At 40.3% G+C, this 26,844-nt stretch overlaps 1 protein-coding gene across 4 annotated transcripts in view; it reads right to left on the reverse strand.

Moving 5' to 3' along the window:
* Positions 1-5,578: 5,578 nt before the first annotated feature.
* FILIP1 (filamin A interacting protein 1) overlaps positions 5,579-26,844 on the reverse strand; it is a 176,772-nt gene continuing 155,506 nt past the window's right edge. For 3 of the 4 annotated variants that reach the window (XM_048845904.2, XM_048845906.2, XM_048845907.2), the window contains 3 exons: positions 21,417-24,219; positions 16,655-16,878; positions 5,579-6,966 (listed from right to left, as the gene is read on the reverse strand). In XM_048845904.2, coding sequence (XP_048701861.2) covers positions 16,672-16,878; positions 21,417-24,219 — 3,010 coding nt within the window. In that variant the 3' untranslated portion in view covers positions 5,579-6,966; positions 16,655-16,671. The remainder of the gene's footprint in view (positions 6,967-16,654; positions 16,879-21,416; positions 24,220-26,844) is intronic. The other variant, XM_048845905.2, reaches the window with a different exon arrangement.

A 26,844-nucleotide genomic window follows, 5' to 3' on the forward strand; every position in this document is an offset into this window, starting at 1 on the left:
TCATCCGGCGGGGCGGGGCGGGGCGGGGGGAGCCAGTCAGGCCGCCTGAGCTGCGCCTTTCGAGTCAGCGAGCTGCCGCGTGGGCTGGCGCCTCTCGCCCCGCTCAGGGCACCCGCCGCCGCCCCTGGCCAGCGGGAGCGGGCACTGATGAGCCCTGCCCCGCGACCCCGCGACCGATGCCGTCCTAGGGCCCGGCGGGGGGACGCTAGTTGGGGCACGGCCAGCTTCGCCCCCCTGGCACCGCGGCGCGGGAGCGCCTCGAGCCCAGCCGGGCCCCCAGCGGCCATTCATCGGTGGCCACTGCCTGCGTCCAGGCGCCTTGCCGCGCCACTGCTGCGCTGGCGGCCCGAGCCCCGCGTGAGCTGCCAGCCGCGTTGGTCAAACGCTTATTGCTCGGTTCAGCGATGAATGTGGAGGCGCTGGACCGTCTGGGATGGCTACACTGCCAGGGTACATCGACCTACGCTGCGCCACTCCAGCTGTGTGAATAGCATAGCTAGTGCTGACCTAGCTTAGGTCGAGTTACGGCAGGGTCTACACTGGGGAGGGGTCAGCGGGAGAAACTTGCTCACTAGACCCGCTAAATCGAGCTCTGGTGGATTGATCTCAGAGCATCATCCCGGCTGTAGTGTAGCCCTGGTCTGCACTGGGGGGAGAGGGAATTGATCTAAGTTAAGCAGCTTTAGTTACCTGAATAACTGTAGCTGAAGTTGACTTACTTAGATCGACTTACCATGGTGTCTTCACTGTAGTGACAGGTTTCAGAGGAACAGCCGTGTTAGTCTGTATTCGCAAAAAGAAAAGGAGTACTTGTGGCACCTTAGAGACTAACCAGTTTATTTGAGCATGAGCTTTCGTGAGCATCCGATGAAGTGAGCTGTAGCTCACGAAAGCTCATGCTCAAATAAATTGGTTAGTCTCTAAGGTGCCACAAGTACTCCTTTTCTTTTCACTGTAGTGAGTCGACTGCTGCTGCTCCCCCGTCGACTCCACTTGGCGCCTCTCGCAGCGGTGGAGTACAGAAGTCGATGGGAAAGCGCTTGGGGGTCGATTTATCGCATCCAGACTACCGGTGGGTTGTGTAGACATGCCCGTAGACCTGCCCTATTGTCAGGGGAGTGTCCTATGGACAGGCCCCGCCCTCTGCTGGCCCAGGGTGAGGGGGGCAATGAGGCAAAAGGGACTGTAAGACGTCTGCTGTCCTTTCATGTCCACTCGCATCATCTGCTGCATTAGCACTGCCAAAATCACCACGAAGGTGGACTAGTTTAATTTTGACTGTACTTAGAAAGTGGCTTTGGCTTGGTACCCACTGCGGGAGCTAGTTTTGTTCTTTTGTCCAGTGTAACTATTTTGATTAGGGGTGTGATGGTTTTTTAAAAAACTGAAATAGTTGCACCAGTACAGTCCTTAGTGGGGCTGTAAATATAGCAGTGTAGCTTATTCCCCTTTTTGTGAAGAAGAAAACTATACTGGAATAAACACTTGTAGATAGATATTACTGCATCTACTTTAACAGAGTTGTATGAATTTCAATATATATATATATATAGGTATAGTCAAAGGAGTACAACATGTGTCTAGATAAGGTCACAGATTGATATTATTCCCGGATTTTACATTAGGGGAATGGGGGAATCACATTTAAGCAAGCAAAAATAAAATATCACATGTAATTTCACATAGTGGTGATAAACTGCTTCCCTCAAACAGTTTTACTTTGTGGAGGGCATTAGGCAACTTGGATAGAAAATGGGAAATAAATACATTTTTTTAGAAAGAAGGTACACACACCACTATTCCTTTCCCCCCAACTCCTTTTCTCCATCCCAGCCTATCAATTATCTCCTGTACCTATGCAGAGTTCAGTGTAAGACTGGGGCCTTAATATGTTACATTTGTTAATTAATCTTTGATGAAATGAAGACTATAGCTGTATCAGTTTCAACATTCTTTACCAGTCTTTAAGTTACATTTGAAAATTAAAATTAATTTTTGGGTGTATATGAAAGAGACAATGTATGTGTAGGAATAATAAAAATTTAAGAAGCTTGCCGTGTGGGATACTTCTTAAAATCTGTGTATCCCACTGAGTCTGAAAAAGTTTTTTTTCTCTTATTGGTCAGTAGCTGGTTAAAAGGTAGGAAACAAAGGGTAGGAATAAATGCTCAGTTTTTAGAATGGATAGAGGTAAATAGTGGTGTCCCCCCGGGGTCTGTACTGGGGCCAGTACTGATTCATAAATGATCTGGAAAAAGTGTTAAACAGTGAGGAGGTAGCAAAATTTGCAGATGATACAAAACTATTCAAGATACTTATGTCCAAAGAAGACTGCTAAGAGTTACAAAGAGATCTCACAAAAGTGCATGACTGGGCAACAAAATGGCAGATGAAATTCAGTGTTGAAAAATGCAACTATACATATAAAATGATGGGGTTTAAATTAGCTGTTACCACTCAAGAAAGAGGTCTTGGCGTCATTGTGGCTAGTTTTTTGAAAACATCCACTCAGTGTACAGCGGAAGTCACAAATGCTAATAGAATATTGGGAATCATTAAGAAAGGAGTAGATAAGACAGAAAATATCATATAGCCTCTATATAAATCCATGATATGGCCCCATCTTGAATACAGCGTGCAGTTCTGGTCACCCTATCTCAAAAAAGATATATTGGAATTGGGAAAAGTACAGAAACGGGCAACAAAAATGATTAGGGATATGGAACGACTTCCATATGAGGAGAGATTAATAAGACTGACTTTTCAGCTTGGAAAAGATGACTAAGGGGGGCTATTATAGAGGTCTATAAAGTCATGACTGGTGTGGAGAAAGTAAATAAGGAAACGTTACTTACTCTTCATATAACATAGGAACTAGGGGTCACCCAAAAAAATGAGTAGGCAGCGGGTTTAAAACAAAAGGAAGGATTTCTTCACACAAGGCACAGTCAACCTATGGAACTCTTTGCCAGAGTATGTTGTGAGGTCCAAAATTGAGGGTTCAAAAAAGAACTAGATAAGTTCATGGACGAAAGGCCCATCAATGGCTTTTAGCAAGGATGGGTAGTGATGCAAAACCATACTCTGAAGTTTCCCAAAGCTGGGAAATGGGTGATGGGATGGATCACTTGATGATTACCTGTTCTGTTCATTCCCTCTGAAGCACTTGGCATTGGCCACTGTTGGAAGATAGGATATTGACCTAGATGGATGATTGGTCTGATCCAGTATGGCTATTCTTAGGTTCTGCAAGAATTTATTCCATCACATTGTGAACTTCTTTATTGCAACAAAGCTATAATAAATAATTAATATTCATTAATAATTAACGTGATCATTTATATTATATATGAATAATTAAAGCTATAATTAATATTCATCAAAATAAAACTTGAACTTAGTAGATACAACTGTATGCTGTTAAACCAACTGAAGTATAATATAAAATACCAAACACTGCTGAAGAATAAAAGTTATCTAGCTTTCGTAAAATACTTGAAATTTATGAACCTACAACGTTCTTTTAAGTAAAAACAAACATTAATACAAAATCAATTATTTAAAAAATGTTAACATTGACAAATAGACAAAAACCAAGGAATTCACAGTTGAAGATGGAGTGGTCAGTGCACCTACGTTAATTTTCTGGTAGTTTCTGATTTTATACAATAAATATTCTAATTTTAGTTCCCCTTTAAGTCCAATGCTGTCCTGAGAGACATCAATTGTAAAACTGCTATTGACTTTAACAGGAAGATTTGTGTTTGCAGAACTGAAGAGTTTAGTTCACTCCCACCCCACCTCAAAAATTAAGTATATTAAAAAAAAAAAACTTGAACCATTATATTTCCTCACGTAAAGCCATGTTAACAATTATTTAAAGGATCTGACTGACTATAGGGGCTTCTAAAGAAGATCATGTTCTTCACCAATTTTTCATTTTTTAATATTGTTGCTATTTATGGATTCAGTGTGGCATGTACATGGCTTCATCTGAAAACATCATGATTATTTCCTTTAAAAAGTGCATGTATAGAAAAATAATTTTTTTAGTATATTTTAATAGACTTCTTTCAACGTACCCCAAAACAGACTAATTTTTCATATTTTGAAGTCAGGATTTAAATCTGAATTAGGTTGCATTTTAAGTCACTAACACTAATTCACAGAAAGTTAAAGTTACCCTCCATATGAAGACTCTCTGCACAGGTGTGATTTTCAACCAGAAAGTATTTGTTGTTTTAGAGCTGCTTGCAACATGCCAGTTCAGTCAAACTTTATAATTCCACTCCATATAGAAAAGCATAAATAGTACCTATCTATGTGGTGTTTTATTTTGGCCAGTGCTCTCAGTCTCCCTCTTAGATAATTAAGACTGTTCATCCAAAATACTTTTAAAAACGGATTAGGATAAAATAAACTATAACTGCATTTCTGTTAAACACCAGCTTAACTTTTTAAACTTTTAAAAGTGTGAGTATGGAGTGGTCGGACTGGGGGACGAGTGTTCCTAAAAACAAAAGCAAAATGTTTCTTCACACATCCTATAACTAGATTTTTTGTTAATCCAGATGGAGCAGAAAGAAAAAGTCATTCTACTGTTACTGAGACATTAATGCTATTTTTAAACCCAGAGAAACGATTTCAGTAGTGTTGCGTTACATTTCACATAGCTGTCAGGTTCATTATAGATTAAGTCAAACCAGTTCTTATCCCAGATGATTATTCATTCACAGGTAATGTTTTTTAAGGCAGTGGGCTTGGTTCATCATTATGTAAATTCCCATTTTGTGCTGTTGTAACTTCATAGACATCAATGGCACATAAGTGGGTCTGATTCACCAGTCTTACTCCTGTTTTACACAGGAAGTCAATATTCCTCAGTCTGTGTAAGGAAATTGAAATATGCTATGTAAATTCTGGATGTCATTATAACTTTCCCATATTGATTACTATACCAGCACTTTATACCCAGTGAAAGTGAATTCTATATAAAAAGTTTATACAAAACAAAAGAATATTAGGATTTCAGGAAACTTGGACCCAAGCTGTCACACAAAACTGATTTTTAAAATGCTGTCAATAAGATATACAAGGGAAAAGCATGCTCCTGCTATTCTGCAGCTGTCGAATTTGCTGCAGAATTCCCCCCGCCCCAGCCTTGCTGCAGAATTGTACTCCAGAATAAAGTTTTGTCTTTAAAAAAAAAAAATTCCAGTTTCAATTGTTGTGAAATAACCTTGCAAAGATGATTTGAATGACTATAAACCAAATGTAATGTTAACGTCTCAGGTCTGCAGACAGCCTGATGGGTTATCTGCTTCTTAAAATCTCAGTGAGATGTTAACATCTACTTATGACAAATTTAAAATGTCGTAATTGTTAACTATTTCACTTCTGATCATTTCAGCAAAAAGGACTCATTAATATGCTTATCCCACAATCTCAAGCCACCTCCCCAAATGCCCCAATAGTCCTGCATTCAGTTGCCAAATCTTCCAGTTTTCCCTGGCAGCTTTACAGTACCGTTATACACTAATAATACAAAAGTCTGCAGCAACGGAAAATGTGGGGAAAATTTAAAATAAAATGAATTTATTATAAAAAATAAATAGCAGGAGGGATACCATACAGGTTCTATTCAATTTCATATATAATTCATTTAAAAATCCATTTTTAATTCAAATGTAGCTGCCACAGAATTCTCATTATGCTTCTTCAGAATGCAGCATCAATCATCGAAGGGCCACTGCTCTAAAATTTAAGTGCACGTTGCAGTGGCATACATGGGGTCTTGTTTTATGATCATTTGGCCATCTTTACAATACAGTTTCCTTATACTTATATAGATGTGATATTTGATAGCATAGTGAAAACTCAAAGTTAGAAACAGTGGCATCATTAAATTTGCCAGATGATAGATCTTTCTTTATAGCACTGACAATATCTGGATGCATATAGTGTGCACTGTGATATTGTAATGAAATACCAGCCTAAAGATGGCAACTACAAAAACCATACAATTCCTTTTTTATCAGTAGTACTTACTATAAAATAAAACAAACAAGATTAACTTCAACACTGTCAGCCTTATGACATTTGTGGCATAATCCAAACACTTTGTTACATTTGTATTCTTGTGAAGATTTATTTGTTACAGTGTGAAGAAAATTGACTTTTTTCAGTACAGGCAGAAGTAAAAACACATTGTAAAATAATAATAATAATAATCACAGCTTAGTGAAAACTGGTTTACAATGTTTAAAAATAATCTTTAAAATCAGGTAGTACTTCAGGGCTTTGGTTTGTTAGTACTCAGTTTTATGCTGAATCTCTGCACAGTGCAAGAAAAATTCTATACCAGTATACCCTTTATGGCAGTCCTTTGAGCATTTAGTCTCATAGTCATATGGTGGCAGGAAAATGTGTTGCATACTTCTGTTAAAAATAAAGAAAGCACTGTTCAGATTAAAATTTAAACGTTCTTTCCTGTCTTTAATACAAAAATATCAATCAACACTAAGAATTTTGACAGTGTATTCTACAAATTAACATGCCATGGACAGTAGCGTTTGGAAGGTTTGGGGAAAGTTACATTAAAGTGTTTTATAAAAATAAATTATATGGCAAACACCACCAAACAAAATCAAGTAGGTGCCTTAGGCTTTGCAAAATAAGAGTAACATTCAGTGGGCACCATAACTGCTTTTCTCTTTCTCTACATATTTTCAAAATATCAACAAGGCCATTATTTTTAAAAACTCTACAAATAATCATAATAATCCAATGGAAGCAGTAAAAAACTTCTGTCAGTGATCAGTAGCGCAGGAGACCATGGTGATAGTGGTAGAGGGCTTCAACAGTGATCCATCCAACTGGTGTGGAGAGGAAGTGCACACATATAGAATACATTGGGTATGGTATCTCATCTAGAGTTCATGCGTAACTGATGAATGATGACACTTTCTAAGAGAGAAGAGCAAAACATTTGCTATTACATAATTGGAAATACAGGTAATTTTTAATAAAGTTAATAGAACTTAGCATTTATATCGTGCTTTTTTTATCTTCAGAGATTCTTGACGATTTTAATTAAACATCACAACACTCCTTGGAGGTAGCTATTATTCCCATATAAAGATGGGAGACTGAGATTGAGAAGAAATGTCCTGGCCCGTGCTACAGAGGGAGTCTGGGTTAGAGCCAGCATTAGAACTCAGAAGTCTGAGACTCCAAGTTCAAAGTTCAATCTCTCTGTCATTATACACAAAAAGTAATTCAACTAAAATATGTCTATAAAATGTGCATATTGACTGTCTCTCCCCTCTTCTTCATAGGTTGATTGTCCTCTTAAGCACAGTTCATGTAAAGATTTACATGCAAAATTACTTTACATACTCCTTAGTCCCACTGAAGTCACTGAACTACTCACATGTTTAAAGACTTGCTTGCATGCTCAATTTTAAGGATGCAAGTAGTCTAAATGACTTAAATGGGACCACTCACATAGTGAAATCCTGGCCCTACTGAAGTCAATGGTACTTTTCCCATTGACTTCAACAGAACCAGGATTTCACACATAATGTATAAAGGTATGTGTAGACTTTGCAAGATCAGAGCTTACATTTGTACTGTGCTAACATAAGAGGTCCTTGATCCTGATCAGTCTTTTGGTAGTACCACAACAAATATTAAATAATTAACTGTCCTATGGTCTAAAGTAATGTGTTTCCATTGCGCACAAGATGATATTTACTAAATTGGAGTTTAACCATAAATGTAAATTTCAATATGCAGTGCAGCTTTAAAGAAACAATTTTTGTGGGCTTTAAATGATAAAATTGCAATCAGACATTTGAAATGTAGTATGATGTGCCTTCCAAAAGCATTTATTTCTATAGTTGAAACTTCTTATATAACTATGTGATTGTCTTCCCCTCCTCGTTTTCAAAAGCCATTTACAAGATACGCAAAATATAAATTCAGTGTATCCTTACCACTTTTATTAACATGTGCCTATGCTTCACCTTTCAAAAAAATGTGTTTGTATAATGTTTGATTGTGGGAGTTGTACAATATTGTGATTTTAAAACAGAAAAAATGTTCAAATATTTCATTTACTCTTTATGCCAGAACCTTACCACTAGATGGCATATTTTCATTATTTTACTCATATGGATAAAACAAGGCTAAGACAACAATTAGGAGAATGTGGGAAAATAAGTGAAACAATGGAATTTCCCAATCAACTGTATTCCTCTACATTTCATTTACCATTTACATAAGGTTTTTCCATCCATACATGTCTATATTTCCTCCCACATTTGAATAATGAACATACAAGAATCATAAACTGTATTAAAAGTTAACCTTCACCACCAATGCAGTTTTATAACTTCAGGTTCTTGGAGAATATGAAGCAAGGTAAAAGCTGTATTTGCTTAACATCAAATTTTACTCATTTCCAAACACATCTATTAATTTCAGTGGGAGTCACATGAGCTTATTTTAAGAAAATGGTTCTTAATATCCAGTATATACATAATATGTCTATACACAGAGTTTGAAGACAAAAATTTACAATTTAAAAACAAAAATTTGGTAGGCAGAAAATGTCTTCTTCCTTGTACAGGTCCAATTAATAACTGAACAGCGTAACTATAGTAAGGTTTCAAAATTAAAGTCTTCCTCTTATAGACCAAACATAACAAGTATGCAGGAGGAGGTCAGAGACTAGAGAGGATTAAGAATTCATACATTGTGTATGCTTCCATTATTCATGTGTTCACTAATTTCTCTTACACCTCACCCCTTCTAACATTTGACTTTGTAGTAATGTATGTATTCTTGCTATTAAAATAGATGTCCAAAGAGGTGTTTGTCTAAAATTTTCATAGGGTATAGTCCAGGGATGGCCAAACTTACTGACACTCTGAGCCGCATACAACAATCTTCAGAAATTGGGGAGCTGGGGTGCACCTGCTGAGCCCTGAGTATCTGCCAGGCCTTGGGGCTTCAGCCCGCTCCTGCTGAGCCCTGAGTCCCAGTAGGTGCACCCCATGGGGCTGAAGTCCCAAGACCCCCCTCCTCACTGGACAAAAGCCCCTACCCCATCACCCTGCTGCAAGGTAGAGGTCCCAACGTCCCCTCATGCCCTGTCTGGTAGGTGGAAAAGGGAGGGCCTGGAGGGGCTCCATGAGCCACACTTTAATTGTAAAAGAGCCACATGCAGCTTGCGAGCCATGGTTTGACCACCCCTGATATATTCTGGCACAGTGAGTAGGAATAATCTGGCAATGGCTAGAGAGAGTGCTTCTGGGACTATAAATTTTACAGCTTCCATGAGCTATAGATTTACTTAAAGAAACAAAACTTAATTAATTTACTCTAATGAAAAAATTAAATGAAGACATCTGTATGGATAGGAGCAAATTCAGATTTAAATTATATTGGTATAAATCAGAGGTCGTTGTAGTTATTTGCATTTACACTGTTGTAAATGAGTTTAGAATCTGGCCCATAGCGAACAATTTGCATAAAGTCTCACCAATTCTGATAATAAAAGCAAATCACCTGACATTTTAACATTTGAAATATAAATTAAATTTCTTTTTACAATTTACATGAATGGATAAAACCAAATTATACAAAAAGATGTACTGGAGACAATGTAAATCCCAGTGACAAAAGTGGAACATCATGTACCAATGTAACTATTTCTGAACTTTTAAAATCATGTTCAGAAGAGTTTTTAATATGGGGAGTTGCTCATACTTCTATCTTGCAAGAAGCCAAAAAATAAAATAAAATAAATCCACACATGGTCCTACATGGTGTTGTTCCTGCAGCTGATAGCTCCCAATTTGAAAGTAGTTAACCCTTTCCAAAAAGCCAAAGAAGAGCAGAGACCAAGTAGTAAGATAGTTTCAAAGTGAAGTCAACATCTATAATGACAAATGTTAGAAAGAGCTCTGTCTGGGAGAGCTCAGTTGAAGGGAATTACTCACACAGATGGAAGAGAAAAACATTCCCCTAAATGAGAACAAGTTTAAAAGATGAGCTCATCGAAATCACTGCCAGCACACTACAGGTTTCAAACTGACTTAGTGATGTCAGCAACTGATATGCGATAGGAACATATAATTGGTCTGAAAACCATCCTTATTATTGTAGCCGGTGTTGAAAACCTGAAACATGGTAGGACAGTAGCCTTCCCTCTTTAAAGATGTGCTCTTGAAATTCTGACCAGTCACCGAACATTAGTGTTAACCTTGAGAGGATCTGAAAACACGTTTAATATGTTTTAGGTAATAATCTGGTATTTAGTCTATAATTGGCATGAACCTTTGCAGACCAATGCTGTTTTAGAGATTATGCACGATATTAATCCCCAAGTAAGTGGTTTAAAGTTTAAATACTGTCATGTACATTCTGTATGGTCATATTTATAAAAGTCACAAAATGTTATTTGCTTTTTTAATAACAGTGAAGGACTGTGATCACAAAACGAAAAGAGTAAACAACTAAAGATCAAGGTGGCCATAAGAAGTCAAGATATTGGTTGCTTAGCATATTTTAAAAATGAAAGAAACCCTTTAGACTAGAGCTTGCATGTCATGATGAACCAAGTTCTGCAACCTCTCTCACACTGAGCAGCACTTAGATCAGTATTTCTGTTTATGGCCATGAGACAATTCACATGAGCAAGCTGTACTTAGTATGAGTAAGGGTGACAGCATCTGGCCCCATATAATCCAGTAGAAAACTTGTGTTAACGATCAGATTTAAAATCAAATACAGGGAAATTCAGTTAGGGAGGTTACTCTGTCCTTAACTCCACACATAGATGCTGAAACACTTTTGTGATGTAACCTGACTCATTGTTCTGTGACTTTTCTCACAGACATAATTATTGTAACAGTCATGCTTCTTTCACTAGACAACGTTTGTAAGGTGCTGAGTGACTTATCTTATTGTAGTCAGTAACTAGATTGCTATCTTCAGAGGAAAAGGCACTCTGAACTGTATGATCAAGATAGCTAAGATTCAACTTTTTAAGACTTTTGTGCTACAAGGTTTTTGGTTTTTTTTGTTTTTTTTTTGCAATTCCCTCCTTGCCCATTTTCTACTTAAAGTAGCAAACTTCAGGTAAATGAAAACATATTACAAAATGCTGAACTCACCTAATTTTTTAACCAAAGATATACACTAAACTTAAAACAGATATTCATAAGTACTTAGAGGCATACAGTTTTCTCCAGTTTATACAAAATATTTCATTTCCATGAACCTCCAATAAACTCTTACACGTCAATATTTAGTAAATAATTTACATTACCCTTTGGCTTACATCAACCCTTACACTTTATCTTTCTTTCCTTTTGAGAACCTTTGTAAATTGTGACCTGCCCTCTTCTTGCTAATATTTAAACAAGGTTAGTATGTTTTCAGGGTCTTTTCCTACCAATATTCACAAGTTGTTATTTTTTGTTTGTTTGTGGGTTTTTTTTTCCAGATTAGTTTCAGAAACACCCTTTTGACTGATTCTGATTCCTTAACCTTTTGCTAGGTTGGCTGTGGATCAGAGATTTTTCTCTGGTCTGGTCCTGGCAGTGGGATCTGCTAGTGAATCCTCAAAATACTAGTCTGACTTGTCAATTCTGTTGCTGCATTCCTTCTCACATACCCTGATAACTCCACAAGTGTTAGTTCTAGTTTGCCTCTCCAATTCTAGGTGTGCTGTGGTGGCACTGGATATCCAGTTCCATCTGATGGTTTCTTCTTCAGATAAAGTAGTCTCTCAAATCCCATCCAAAAGAGATGCTGCTTTCAAACGCAGGCACATTTGGACTATTGTCCCATATATATAATCACTTAAGTTAGGAAGACCTAGTTTCTTTTTAAAAGCTATGAAAAAGAAGGCTTAAGCCATCTATAGTTCATTACTGTATCATGCCACATTACCAGGAGGCTCATCTACTTTGCAGCATTTAAAATTACTGTTTTTAACTGAGTGGAAGCTTTGGTTTAGCTCCGCATTTAGTGTGATAATGAACTTTTAGCTTCATGTTATTATGTTTAGAACGTCTGTTGAAAAAGCTCTGATACATTAGAAATAATAATAAGAACTCACTAATGATTAATTGACAAATTGAGGTATGGGTCATTTATTGCGCATAACAATTAGCTGGAAAGAGTTGATGCACTTCTGGTCATTAACTCACAAGTTCCCAAGAAGAAGCTCCAAGTTTGGTTCTGCTATTAGAGAAATTATATATATATAAAGTCATGAGTCTGTTTTTCAGATGTCCTAACACCTACATTTCCAAAGTTAATTGGAGATGCATGTTAATGGAAGATGCTTGAGGATTTGTGAAAATCAGAATCAATATTTTTGTGATGGTTTCAGAGTAGCAGCCGTGTTAGTCTGTATTCGCAAAAAGAAAAGGAGTACTTGTGGCACCATAGAGACTAACAAATTTATCTGAGCATAAGCTTTCGTGAGCTACAGCTCACTTCATTGGATGCATTCAGTGGAAAATACAGTGGGGAGATTTATATACATAGAGAACATGAAACAATGGGTGTTACCATTCACACTGTAACGAGAGTGATCACTTAAGAGGAGCTATTACCAGCAGGAGAGCGGGGGCGGAAGTCAGTGGTGACAATCCTGATTGTCTGGCTATGTAGACTCCCTCCTCAGGCCCTACGCTACCAGCACTCCCAGCTATCTTCGAGACACCACTGACTTCCTGAGGAAACTACAGTCCATCGGTGATCTTCCTGAAAACACCATCCTAGCCACTATGGATGTAGAAGCCCGCTACACCAACATTCCACACAAAGATGGACTACAAGCCATCAAGAACAGTATCCCCGATAATGTCACGGCAAACCTGGTGGCTGAACTTTGTGACTTTGTCCTCACCCATAACTACTTCACATTTGGGGACAGTGTAGACCTTCAAATCAGTGGCACTGCTATGGGTACCCGCATGGCCCCACAGTATGCCAACATTTTTATGGCTGACTTAGAACAATGCTTCCTAATGTCCCTACTCTACTTGCACTACATTGATGACATCTTCATCATCTGGACCAATGGAAAAGAAGCCCTGGAGGAATTCCACCATGATATCAACAATTTCCATCCCACCATCAACCTCAGCCTGGACCAGTCCACACAAGAGATCCACTTCCTGGACACTATGGTGCTAATAAGTGATAGTCACATAAATACTACCCTATACCGGAAACCTACTGACCACTATGCCTACCTACGTGCCTCCAGCTTTCACCCAGACCACACCACATGATCCATTGTCTACAGCCAAGCTCTACAATACAACCGCATTTGCTCCAACCCCTCAGACAGAGACAAACACCTACAAGACCTCTGTCAAGCATTCTTACAACTACAATACCCACCTGCTGAAGTGAAGAAACAGACTGACAGAGCCAGGAGAGTACCCAGAAGTCACCTACTACAGGACAGGCCCAACAAAGAAAATAACAGAACACCACTAGCCATCACCTTCAGCCCCCAACTAAAACCTCTCCAATGCATCATCAAGGATCTACAACCTATCCTGAAGGATGACCCATCACTCTCACAGATCTTGGGAGACAGGCCAGTCCTTGCTTACAGACAGCCCCCTAACCTGAAACAAATACTCACCAGCAACCACACCACACAACAGAACCACTAACCCAGGAACCTATCCTTGCAACTAAGCCCGTTGCCAACTGTGTCCACATATCTATTCAGGGGACACCATCATAGGGCCTAATCACATCAGCCACACTATCAGAGGCTCATTCACCTGACATCTACCAATGTGATATATGCCATCATGTGCCAGCAATGCCCCTGCCATGTACATTGGTAAAACTGGACAGTCTCTACGTAAAAGAATAAATGGACACAAATCAGACATCAAGAATTATAACATTCAAAAACCAGTCGGAGAACACTTCAATCTCTCTGGTCACTCGATTACAGACCTAAAAGTTGCACTTCTTCAACAAAAAAACTTCAAAAACAGACTCCAACGAGAGACTGCTGAATTGGAATTAATTTGCAAACTGGATACAATTAACTTAGGCTTGAATAGAAACTGGGAGTGGATGGGTCATTACACAAAGTAAACCTATTTCCCCATGTTTATTTCCCCCTTCGCACCCCCCACTGTTCCTCAGACATTCTTGTCAGCTGCTGGAAATGGCCCACCTTGATTATCACTACAAAAGGTTCTCCCCCTCCCCCCGCCCCCGCTCTCCTGCTGGTAATAGCTCATCTTAAGTGATCACTCTCGTTACAGTGTGTATGGTAACACCCATTGTTTCATGTTCTCTATGTATATAAATCTCCCCACTGTATTTTCCACTGAATGCATCCGATAAAGTGAGCTGTAGCTCACGAAAGCTTATGCTCAAATAAATTTGTTAGTCTCTAAGGTGCCACAAGTACTCCTTTTATTTTTGTGATGTTCATCAGAAGGACATGTTGTGCATGAAAGAAGAATAAGAATGCCTTCAAGATAGTGAGGCTGGGGTAATAGAAATATCTAGATCTTTAATAGAGTAGCAGCCAAAAGTATGGATTAAGGATAAACACATTTTTGTTGCCCTTCACCGACAGACTCATCTTTCAACCTCTCCTTCACAAGAGAAACTAATCCCCCAATCCCTTGGTTCATTGCATTGACCCTGTACATCCTATTAACTGAATTTGGTTCCTTCAGCCACTTAACTTCTTCACTTCGCATTCTCCCTCCCATTCATTTTGAGTTACACTTGTATTCTTCATGCTGCATCAGTCATCTTCCTTTCTCTTCTCTCCTCCAGCAAGGGAACCCATAGTTGTGGGACTCTTAATAGCTCATTCAAATGGTTGAATCATTATATATTTTTAAAATGCACCCCTGGCCGAGTTACTTCAACCCGTAGTTCCTTTATTGTATCTTACTTGTGTGGAAATTGAGTTTTCTGGGGAAATTCCCTTGACAATTATGGTGCTAACAAACAAAATAATGACATCAATCATTTGCATCCACACCCATTTCCATGCTGAAATATTTCCTTAAAACATGCTAAAAAAAACACAAACGGAAAAAACGCAAATACTTCAGTATAACCAGAACAAAACAGAACACAAACTGGTATGCCATAGCACTGTAAACTGGGTCTGTATTTGAGATAGACACGTACCAAACTTCAGGGAACACGCTGGAATTCAGGGTAAGTTGGGTGCAAAGCCTTCTGTCCCCTACCCTCTGTATCTGAGCAGAGTTCTCCATCAATTAATTTGCACCATTAACTGTATTAAGGACTGTTCTAAGACAGAAGAACTCTAGATAGCTGAAGTCAAATTACAGCACACTTTCTAATTATGGGCCTGATCCAAAGTAAACTGAAGTCAATGGCCTTGTCTACACTACCACGGTAAATCAATCTAAGGGTATGTCTATACTACCCGCCGGATCGGCGGGCAGTGATCAATCCAGCGGGGGTTGATTTATCGCGTCTAGTCTAGATGCGATAAATCAATCCCCGAGCACTCTCCCGTCGACTCCTGTACTCCACCGCTGCAAGAGGCGCAGTCAGAGTCGACGGGGGAGCGGCAGCAGTCAACTCACCGCAGTGAAGATACCGCGGTGAGTAGGACTAAGTACGTCAACTTCAGCTACATTATTCACGTAGCTGAAGTTGGGTAACTTAGATCGATCTCCCCTCTGCCCCCGCCAGTGTAGACCAGGCCATAGTTACACTACTTAGTTACGTGAATAACGTAACTGAAATTGACATAGCTAGACCCACTTATCGCGGTATCTACACTGCGCTGTGTTGATGGGCGACGCTCTCCTGCCGACTTACCTTACTCTTCTCGAGGAGCTGGAGTACAGGAGCCAATGGGAGAGCACTCTGCCATTGACTTAGCAAGTCTTCTCCAGACCCTCTAAATCGACACCGCTGCATTGCTCACAGCAGTGCCGATCTAGCCGAAAGTATAGACAAGCCCAAAGAAAGTAATTCCATTGACTTCCATGGGTTTTGGATCAGGCCCAAATGGTGGCTGTAACAAAAAATCAATTAGATCAGAGCTTTCCAAAGTGTAGTCTGTGAATCGCTGCTGATCCATAGAGAGATGGCTGGTCACATGGTGCTGGCTCTTCCTCTTTGTTTTTCTAGCTATGAGACTTCTTTAAAAGAGACCTAAAAATACATAGCTTTTCTAGCTTTACTTCTCTAGGCAAGCAATGCTTTAGTTGTCTCAGGAATGTTAAGTGATCATGAAAAAGGAGGGAAAGTGGTCTATTTGATTGTGAGTGAGATGGAAGGTGGTCCCATGAGACAATTTCTTAAGAAGTGGCCCACCCTATCAATACATTCAATAACCCAGAATTAGATCAATGTATAAGTGAGGCTGCTCAGTCTGATTTCATTGTCTGCAAACATTATCAGCCTCCAAATAGCTTTTTAGCCCAGCATAGAAACAAAATTATATTGTTAAATTAAAGTCAAGACACACACACCTATTAGTTTGTTATGTTAAGTGACAGTTTCAGGACTTAATTAGTAAATGCAAACACCAGCAACTAACAGACAGGGGGTTGATTTCCATGGTAGCAGTAAAACCTGCACAACATACCCCCTTAGCCACTGCCCTCAGCCCTTCCCCCCGCCCAGGGAGGCAGAGCTGCTGGCTGAAGATTTCTTCAGTTCTATTTTCATAGACTGAGTCTCGGCACGAGGCTCGAATTTTGTCACATTTCCTGCTCCTGGGGCTGCCACTACTGGCTTTCCTGCTTTCATACCTTTTGACACAGGAATACGGGTGGGTGTAGGTCTCTGTGATGACCCATCCTGTCCTGTCTGCAAGAGAGAGAAAGGAAAGAAAAAGGATATAATTGTTAGCAAGATTTTTAGGATTTTTTCTTTAACAGATCCTAAATCTGTACAGTTCCTTATTTGTTTCTTCAAATTTTTAAAATATGCCTTGAAGCACCTATCCAGTGCACTGGGCACCACTAATGAAATATATCCACCCCAACCCAGGCTCTCCTTAACAAAGAGAGAGAAAAGATGGACTTTGCAAGACCCAGAAGGTTAACAAATCTAGGCTCTTGTGTACTAGTGGTGGGGAGCAAGTTCCAAAATGGCGTACCCCTCACAAGGAATGCCCTGCCACGCAGCTCCCTTTCACTTTTCTTGGGAGGGTCCCAGTTTGAGTGCCTCGGTTACTCTCAACAGTGGCAGAAAATCACTATCTAGGGCAACCAGGTCACTTTGGGCACCGAAATTATTTAATTAGTATTCAACTTTTGAATCAGGGCATCTCCTTTGGTATAAGGATGGTTGTCCCCTTTGCAGCATATTTAAATATTAGTGGCATGAAACAAAACGAAACGGTGAAGAAGACACTTCGTACCAGAACAGTTACTGCACAATGGTGAATATCATTCTAGAGACGGACCCAAAATGCAGAGGTAAGATCTAGACCTTAGTTTTCTGGTGTTCAGATCCAGTATTTTGGGTTGGCTCATTAGAGATGGGGATCAGGTACAAAGCTCTGGATCCATACTTTCCTAAAGTTTGGAGCCATTCAGATCCAGGGAATTGGCCTACTCTTTTATTTTTGAGAAAAAGAGAGGAAAAGGAGAGAAAGTCTCTACTCTCTCACCTACATTAATGTAGACAAGACCAGCACCTCTACAGGAAGAGATGGACTAGAAACCTAATAGGTCTTTACTATTTCCTGTTCCTCTGACAGGCCAATGCATTCTGCAGCAAAAGAATTTGGAAGCCATTTTTTGCCATAGAACTATAGGCCAGAATCTAATCATCATGTAGAGAAAACGTGCATAGCCTTCCTTCATGGTTGAGAACAAAACATAATGCAAGTGTAAACTGATGCAGCATAGCACATCCATTGCCCTATTTATCTCAGTGGGCTGTTAAATTTGAAGCTTAATTAACAATATTAACTGCTTCACCACTGATCATTTTAAACAGAAAAAAAAAATTAGTTATTGTCCTAATCCCAAACTCCCAGAACACCTCCTCAGGTTCCAGAAGTCCCAGCTATCCTCCACCTAGAGGCTAAAATACTTCCAGGTTCCCTGACAATTTCTACATAGTAATTTTGCAGTGTGAAGACCAAGTCAGCAGCACATTGAAAGCAGCAAATGTGGAAACAACATAAATGAAATTGAGTCAACAAAATAAACAGTGTTGGGGTCACTTTGTTGATTGTAGCATTTAGTTGCACATTACAAACCTTAGTTTAAAATTATCAGATGAATCTGCCACAGAATCTCCTCCCTGCTGCACCAGACTGCAGTAGAATCTAGGACCCCTGCCATAGAGTTTAGTTTCAAGTTGCCATGGAGCACACAGGGTCCTGTTTATACGTACAGAGCATTCCAAAAAGGAGGCAAACTACCACCATCCTTACCAGTCAATCAGCGCTCTCCATTACTTAATGTTCCAAGAACAGTACAAAACCACATGCATACATACACAAAATAAAATAAATGAAATCACAATTGGGACATTTGAATACTGACAGACCGATGGGAAGCAAGCCATTTTCAACAATCAAAAGCAGTGTTTACAACAACATTTAAAGGAACTCACATTTTTATGTCAAAACAAGTAAGAACCATGGAACATTGTATGGCACAACATGCAAATACAGTCAATTGGAGTTGGAAAATATGTCAACATACCCTGGAGCCAAAATGACAAACATCCTGCACTCCCTGAAAGCATTCCCCGGTGTGTAAACATACAGCTATTAAATGAAGTAGCTGGAATGTCAGGCATTTCTTGAGTTTTAACGACACGTAAATTATTAACTGAAGATTCTGGCACTCTAGAGTTACTAGTTTCATGTCTAAAACACTCAAAAACCATTTTAAAGTATTTTGACTCTGCCCCACACAGTCCCCAAAGAGGCACACTAACACATCGCTCAGATCATAGCTGACACCAGCTCAACACACAACTCCAAACACATGTTTTCCCTGCTAAGTGAAGGGAAAATTAGCTGTATGCAGGTCTCCACTGTCTGGCCAATGTGACTGAATAAACATGCAGACTGGGCTTCAAACAGCCTCAGCCAGTGCTGGTTCTATGGGCGGGCAAGTGTGGTTGCCTTAGATGCCAACTTCCAAGGTGTGCTGTACCCCTGTGTCGCTTGTATGTCTCTCTCTCTCTCTCTCTCTCTCTCTCGCTCCTCCCCTTTGCTGATTGGCCAGCTGTGGTGTTTTCCGGGGTTCAGCTGCTTATGGGGAGCATCTAAAACATTTTTTTGGTGGTTGGGAAAATGGCTAAAGCTGCTTCTGCCTTAACAGTGTCAGTTGTAGAGAACCTACAGTGCTGTCCCTTGGTATCATTTTGCAGGATGCAGTGTCCGGTTGGTTCCCTTCTGCCCCGCATGTTTGCAGGTGACTGCATTTTTTTCTGCTTTATGCAAATATACAGCATCAGCCAGAATTTGGCTCTCTAAACTTTTATGAAGTTACAGGACACCTATAACTGCTGCCTCATTAGGACTTGCAGAGTGAAGATAAGCTGTTCTATTCCCAGAAGTACACACTAGTGGAACATTATAGGTACCCAGAACTAAATTTTAATGGAGGAGTAAACACATGCAACTGCCAGGCTATTTATGCTCATAATGGTGGCTCACTGCAGAACAGGCAGACATGACTACAAGTATACTAGTCAAAGTGTTCACAATGAGGATGGTTGGTTAGTTTAAATAAACAGCAGTGATTTGGACTTTTTGAAAGGTTAGCATATTCTTAAGCAGGTTATAACACACATCCTCTTGAGTGTACTTTATTACTATCTGAGAATGGCTATGTCACTTGCACATTATCTCTTGTAACATTTTTTAATATGTGAGTGGCAAAGTGGTACAGAGGGGGCAAGAACAGTGATAATGAAATAGAAAATTGGGTCCCAGGCCTGTAAAAATGGCACAGAAGGTGTGTGGAACACACTGATGAGGAAATTACAGGACTGTTAATCATGGATTTTTGCGACTTGCTTGAGTTAGCCAACCACATCAGCACTTCCAAGATAGTGTCTGTAATTTCGTTCAAATTGAGCCTGCTGGAGACACTTATATAGATTTTTGGAAAATAAAAATAGTTAGACAGACTAGAGGGGATGTCAATTAAAAAAAACAAACCCCTATGTCCTAAATGGCCCAGACATGAAATTACAGCCACCATCTTGGTATTTCACAGCTCAGGGAGGACTCCTAAAAATTACATGCTTGACCCTATAGAAATATCCTCCCTGTATAACTGGTGGTTCTGCAGAGTTTTGTGTCCGCCCCCCCCATTTTATACAGTTAAGAAAAAGTTAAAACCATGCCATAAAACAGACAAGATCCAGGAACTTCAGAATTAAATCTCTCACTCTGTTCTTTAAAAAGAAAAGGAGTACTTGTGGCACCTTGAGACTAACCAATTTATTTGAGCATGAGCTTTCGTGAGCTACAGCTCACTTCATTGGATGCATACTGTGGAACGTGTAGAAGATCTTTTTATACACACAAAGCATGAAAAAATGGGTGTTTACCACTACAAAAGGTTTTCTCTCTGGATTTGTGCTGGAAATGGCCCAACTTGATTATCATACACATTGTAAGGAAAGTGATCACTTTAGATAAGCTATTATCAGCAGGAGAGTGGGGTGGGGGGAGAGAAAACCTTTTGTAGTAGTAAACACCCATTTTTTCATGCTTTGTGTGTATAAAAAGATCTTCTACACTTTCCACAGTATGCATCCGATGAAGTGAGCTGTAGCTCACAAAAGCTTACGCTCAAATAAATTGGTTAGTCTCTAAGGTGCCACAAGTACTCCTTTTCTTTTTGCGAATACAGACTAACATGGCTGTTACTCTGAAACTCTGTTCTTTATTCACCCCACTGGGTATTGTATTGCTACATACATCATATCAATTAGTTGAGAACTATACACTAGCTAAGCACAATGGACTAAGTTAAGAACTGACACCTACAAAAAATAGAAGCAGGGTTTCTCTCTGCATTGCCCTCTCTTTCTCTCTGTCCACCTCCCCCAACCACCATAGGAAAGTTTACAGCACCATCATTCTCTCATTTCCTACAGCTTTGCAAGAGCTTCCTCATAAGGCTCACCTCAAGTGATTATAATGAGACAATGCCAAAATGGACCATTTAAAATACAACAGGGCAAATTCTGCTCTAGTTATCCCAGTTGAAATCCAGAATAACTCCAGTGAAATCAGTAACATTAACAGTTTTTTGCAACTGTTCTTCTACAAGGCGGTCTCACAGCAAGTCCATTTTATGGCTTCCCATCTCCCCACCATGAGTCTGGGCAGATATCCCATGGAATTCTCTGCTACTTACCACTGATTGTGTTCCTCGTGTGGATGATGTTGTAACTGGAGTTATAGTTATGGTACTTGTCACTTTGCTTGCTCCAGGCCTGGAGGAGAAATGGTTCCTGGGGGAACGAAGTACGGTACCAGTCATAACCTCCTTTTCTGCTGCAACATTAATTGGTCTGACTGTTATCACAGGACTAGCTCCCTCAGAAGCAGCACCAGGGGAGCGTTTAAACTGAGAACCTAAGTGAATGTGAATTTTGTTGTCCTCTGTTGTTATAATGTTGGTATTGGCATTGTACTTCCGGATTGGGGTTGGTACAGTTTGTTTTTCTGGTGTTACTTTGAAAACAGCCCTTCCCATGGTCATATCCTGCAATTCTGGAGAGACAGAGATTTCTGCTGGTGCTGCAGACGTAGATACTGTCATAATCTGAATTGGGGACGTGGGTCTTTCCATGAAAGGAGCTCTCCCTCCATCTGAGGACTTTTCTCTGGAGAATGTAGTTATAGTAACAGGTGACATAGCACGCTCTGGGCCCACTGAACTCTCACCACCTTTTCCTTTTTGCGACACATTTGGAGAGGGAATGATGGTAATCCGTGGCTTCTGATTTCCCAAGGTTGGAATGACAGTGGTGCTTGAAAAGAATTCCTCAGATGTTGGGCTAGTTATCTCCAGAGTAGCTGTACTATTCTCATGATCTGGAGTCACCCGAATATGAAGAGGTTGCCCCTGCTTTGGGGAAAGGACAACCTCTCCAGGATGTCCAGGGCCACCATATGTTCGGGCTCCTTTATCATGAGCTGTCTGGGACACATTCTCTCTTTTTCTCATCCATGGTATCCAGGATTTCCTCATTGCAAGCTCATTTGCTGCTGGGGGATACCTGTCAAGCACAGACGAGCGCTCTATGGGTTTTTTCAGCCCTACCTGTCGCAGATTACTCATAATGTGATTTTCCTCTTGGAAGGATTTCCTTATAAACACGGCTGGGGTTTCTTCTTCTGCTGCTTCACTGCTTACTGCATCAGTCTGCACCCCAGTGGATGTCACAGGAACATCTACCATTCTTCTACCATTCATACTGGGTCTGAGGACACGACTATAACGCTTAGAAAGCTCTAACTCTTTTGTTAAGTTCAGGACTTCCTGACCCATATTTTTGTTTTTATCTTCTTCTTCCATAAATCTTTGCTGAAGAACGGAATAATCAACTTGGAGCTGGGAAAGCTGGTCTTCTTTGTTCATCAGCTCATGAATTTTTTCCTTAAGAGCTTGCACTTCTGCTTTCAAATCTCTGCTTTTAGCTTCTTCTAACCGAAACCTGTGCCTCAACTCTGCTTCCTGACTCACCACTTCACCCTTCTCTATTGCTTTGTTTTTGGCAATCTGGAGCTTCATTTCCTCCAGTTGTTGAGAAAGGAAGTTAGCTTTGTTCTGCTCAGTCCTAAATTTCTGCTCCAGCTGATCATATTCATCCTCTGTCTTCATCAAGTCTCCTTCAACCACTTCCAATTGTTTGAGACGTTTTTTCAGTCTTTCAATTTCAGTGGTTAGTTCTTTAATCTTGTTGTCCTCATGATAAGCAAGTTCTGGTCCTTTTCTGGCTCGACCTCTTGCTATTTCTCTTTCTACTTCCTCTATACCTTCAATTCTTTTCTTTAACAAATCAACTCTACAACTCAGTTCAGAGGATTTTTCTTCTTCACTTTTCAGTTTCCCAATTAACTCATCTCTTTCCTTTGTTAAACTGGACACTTTTTCCTCCATTTCAGTTTTCAGTTTCAAAAGCTTCTTACTTTCGTCTATTAGTTTCTCAGTCACATCCATAACTTTACTTTGTTCCACCTTAACATTTTTGTTCAGACCTTCAATTTTTCTTTCTTCCTGCTTTATTTTTTCCATCATATTTTTTCTTTCATCCACCAGCATGACAGTAAATGACTTCAGCTTGGTAAGGTCCTCCTTTAAGCTTAGTTCAGCTTTTTCCAACTTACTTTCTGAAGATTCAAGATCTTTCACTCGAGTCTTCACCATGTCCAACTCACTTATTAAGTCTTTGGTTAAATTCTTTTCTTTCTCCAGATTTAAGTGCAACTGGGTACATTCAGACTTACTTTTACTAAAAGCCTCTTCCAGCTTCTCCAGTTCTGACATTCTCTTCTGCAATTTTTCCACTTCAAGTTTCAGCTCTTTGCTATGATGTTCTTCCTCTTGCAGTTTCTTTTTCAGCTCTCTACACTGGGATTCAGTTTTTGTGATCTCCTCATCTTTGCCTTCCATTTCAAGTACACGCTTGCGTAGGTTTTCCACTTCAGCCATCAAGCTAGAGTTTCCACATTCTCCTTTTGCTATTTTATCTCTTAATTCCTGAAGTTCTTCCTCAGCCTTTTGAAGATTTTTGTTAGTTTCTTCTAGCTCCTCAATTCTACGAGTCAAACCAACCAGCTTAAGTCTCAGCTGTCTATTATGTGACTCTTGATTACCCAGTTTAGCGGTCATCTCCTCATGCTCTTGAGAAAACGATAATGTCTTGTGTTCAAGTTCTGCTTCTAACTTCATCAATTTTTGTCCATCTTCTTTTGTTTTTGAACTAATAACTTTAAGCTTTTCTTCTTCTTCCTTTAGTTTCTGAGCAAGATCTTGTATTTTCTGACTTTGCTGACCAAGTTGTTCAATATGCATTTGTCTCTCATCCACCAGCATGAGTGCAAATGACTTGAGTTTGACCAGTTCGTCTCTCAGTTTATTGAGTCTCTTTGTGTGTTCTTTCTCCTTACGGGCTTGATAGATTTTTTCCTGTTCAAGAAGCTTCTTTAACCTGAAAAAAATGGAATAAATACATTATTCAAGTGCAATTTTCCCTTTACATTTCAAGTTTCAGCCACATTTTCTACAGGTTTTCATGTTTGCTTTCGTGTCCAAGAGCACTCTTTCAACACTTGGTTCCATATAAGTCTCCCAAAGCACAGTTATTTAAATTAGGAAGCTTACTGGAAATCACACAAAATCACTGAGTATTCTGAAAGCAAGTGTCAGGTGTAAGCCTTTATCCTCCCTACATATTTTTCCCTTTATCTGGGTGTAAATACATTATTTCAGATTTCCTCTTTAATCCAATATACATGTGGCATCATTCAGTTGCAGAATATGTTATTTTCAGTTGCAGAGGTGACAAAGAAGATTTTAACATACAGCTTTGAACTGAACTATTCTAAATGTATTTCTCCATCATCATCCCACCTGAAAAAGTGTACAGTTTTCCCAACAGGACATATCTATAGATTTACTGTCCCATTTATACTGTGCCTACTTTATAAGATGGAAGCCTCATTACTTTGTTGTACATGCAAGAATGCGTGAAATGAGATCAGAATTGAGTGAGTAGCTTCAAGCAGCCAGGCATCACCAGATCAACACTGGTCAGAAGTGAAACAGCGGAACCGAAGTACAGGATGTCAGAACTCGGTCACCATCTAGACATTGCAGCAGTGGAAAATTAATATAAAAATAAGTTTGTCTGCTTAATGACTGCTACGTTAAAGACTTAAAAGTGTTTATTTTCCTGGGCTCAATTCCACATACAACACAGTACACAACTGGTACCACTCCACTGACTGCGAGGATCAGACTGATCAAAGCTTTGGCTGTAACACAAATTCTCTACTTGACATACAGAAACTAGAGAGCAATTGAATTTTCTGACATTTCACAGAATGTAAAGGCTGATATATGAACTAGATCTATTCTTATCAGAAAAATGATTTAAATCTGTGTTATGTGCAATGATACTTTTCCAGCCCTATTCATATAACATTTCAAAGCAGAAACAAAGCACAGTTTTATACATTTTAGGCTTGTGCTTTAAATCCAGAACACAGAGATATCAACATAGAAAGTGCTAGTGCATTATTTACCAGAGATTTGTAAAAGAGATGTTTTTCCACCAATATAAAGAGTTACTGTTGGTGTAGGGATATTTGTTGCCATAAATTTAGGAGTACTGCTGTAAAAAAAGTAACAATATTGTTTTAAAGAAGAAGATACAGATATGTTCACACAAATTACTGGGAAACTACATACTGTTCAATCCATTATCAAAGTACTCTGAGTTCCCATATGAAGATCCATCCAGCAATACAAATTCATTTGCTTCAATCTATATCCAAAACATTTTAACCCTTCACAACCAAGTGAAGAGCTAATTTATCTGAACCTTGATTTAATAGCAAGAACTAAATTAACTTGGTTGCCAGTGACTATTAATGTCTCACTCCTGATTCCATGGGGATCAAAAAAGACCAGGAACTAGGATGAAAAGCCGTAAGAAAGGGGAGGGAAGCCAGAACACTGAAGGATGCACTAGGCAGGGGAGGCGAGTGTCAAAGAGTGTGACTGAATGAGAGGGTGGGATGGGACGTGGGTGGAAGAGGAGACTAGCAACGTTAGAAATGGAATTCATTGTTGGCTCAGGAGGAAAGGCAAAAGTGGGAGCAGCAATTATCAGTGAGGCTACGTTTTAACCATGAGTATTTTTAGTAAAAGTCACAGACAGGTCACGGACAGTAAACAAAAATTCACGGCTCGTGACCTGTCCATGACTTTTACTAAAAATACCAGTGAATAAAACTTGGGAGGTCTGCCCAGAGGCCCCACGAGTGCTGGGGGAGGGCAGGCCAGCTGCTTGCGGGGGTGGGGGAAAGGGCGGCATGTGGCCCGAGACCCCCGCTGGTGATAGGGGAGCACGGGCGGCAGTGCATGGCCCAGGACCCCCGCTGGTGCTGGGGGGGGAGGTAAAGGGAAGTTGGCAGGGCCAGCAGGCTCCCTACCTGGCTCTGCACCTTCCCCCCAGCAGCAGTAGAGTTTGGGTGTGGGACAGGGCAGAGGGTTGGGGCACAGAATGGGGTGAGGCGGGATCTGGGTGGCACTTACCTGGGGGGCTCCCTGGAAGTGGCAACATCCTCCTCACTCAGCTGCTAGGTGGAAGCATGGCCGCCTCCACCTGCAGGCACCGCCCCCACAGCTTCCATTGGCCACGGTTCCCAGCCAATGGGAGGTGTGAAGTCAGCACTCTGGGTGGAGGCAGCGTGCAGAGCTGCCTGCCCATGCCTCCGCCAACCAGCTGAGCAAGGGGTATGTTGCTGCTTCTGGGGATCCCCCCAGGTAAGTACCACCCAGAGACCGACTCACCCTGCCCCTTACCACACCCAAACTCTGCTGCTGGGCACGAAGGCGCGGTGGCCTGAGACTGCCCCAGCAGTGGCCAGTGCACCTGATGCAGGGGCTGCTTGAGCTGTCCCTGAGCCAGGTGCACCGACTGCTGCAGAAGTCACAGAGGTCACGGAAAGTCACGGAATCTGTGACTTCCATGACCTCCGTGACAAACTTGCTGCTTTAACCATCAGGTATAGGATGATGTAGCACATAGCACAGAGAAATGGGAAGG

The sequence above is a fragment of the Caretta caretta genome, chromosome 3 (assembly GCF_965140235.1).
Source record: "Caretta caretta isolate rCarCar2 chromosome 3, rCarCar1.hap1, whole genome shotgun sequence".
NCBI classification, from domain to species: domain Eukaryota; kingdom Metazoa; phylum Chordata; order Testudines; family Cheloniidae; genus Caretta; species Caretta caretta.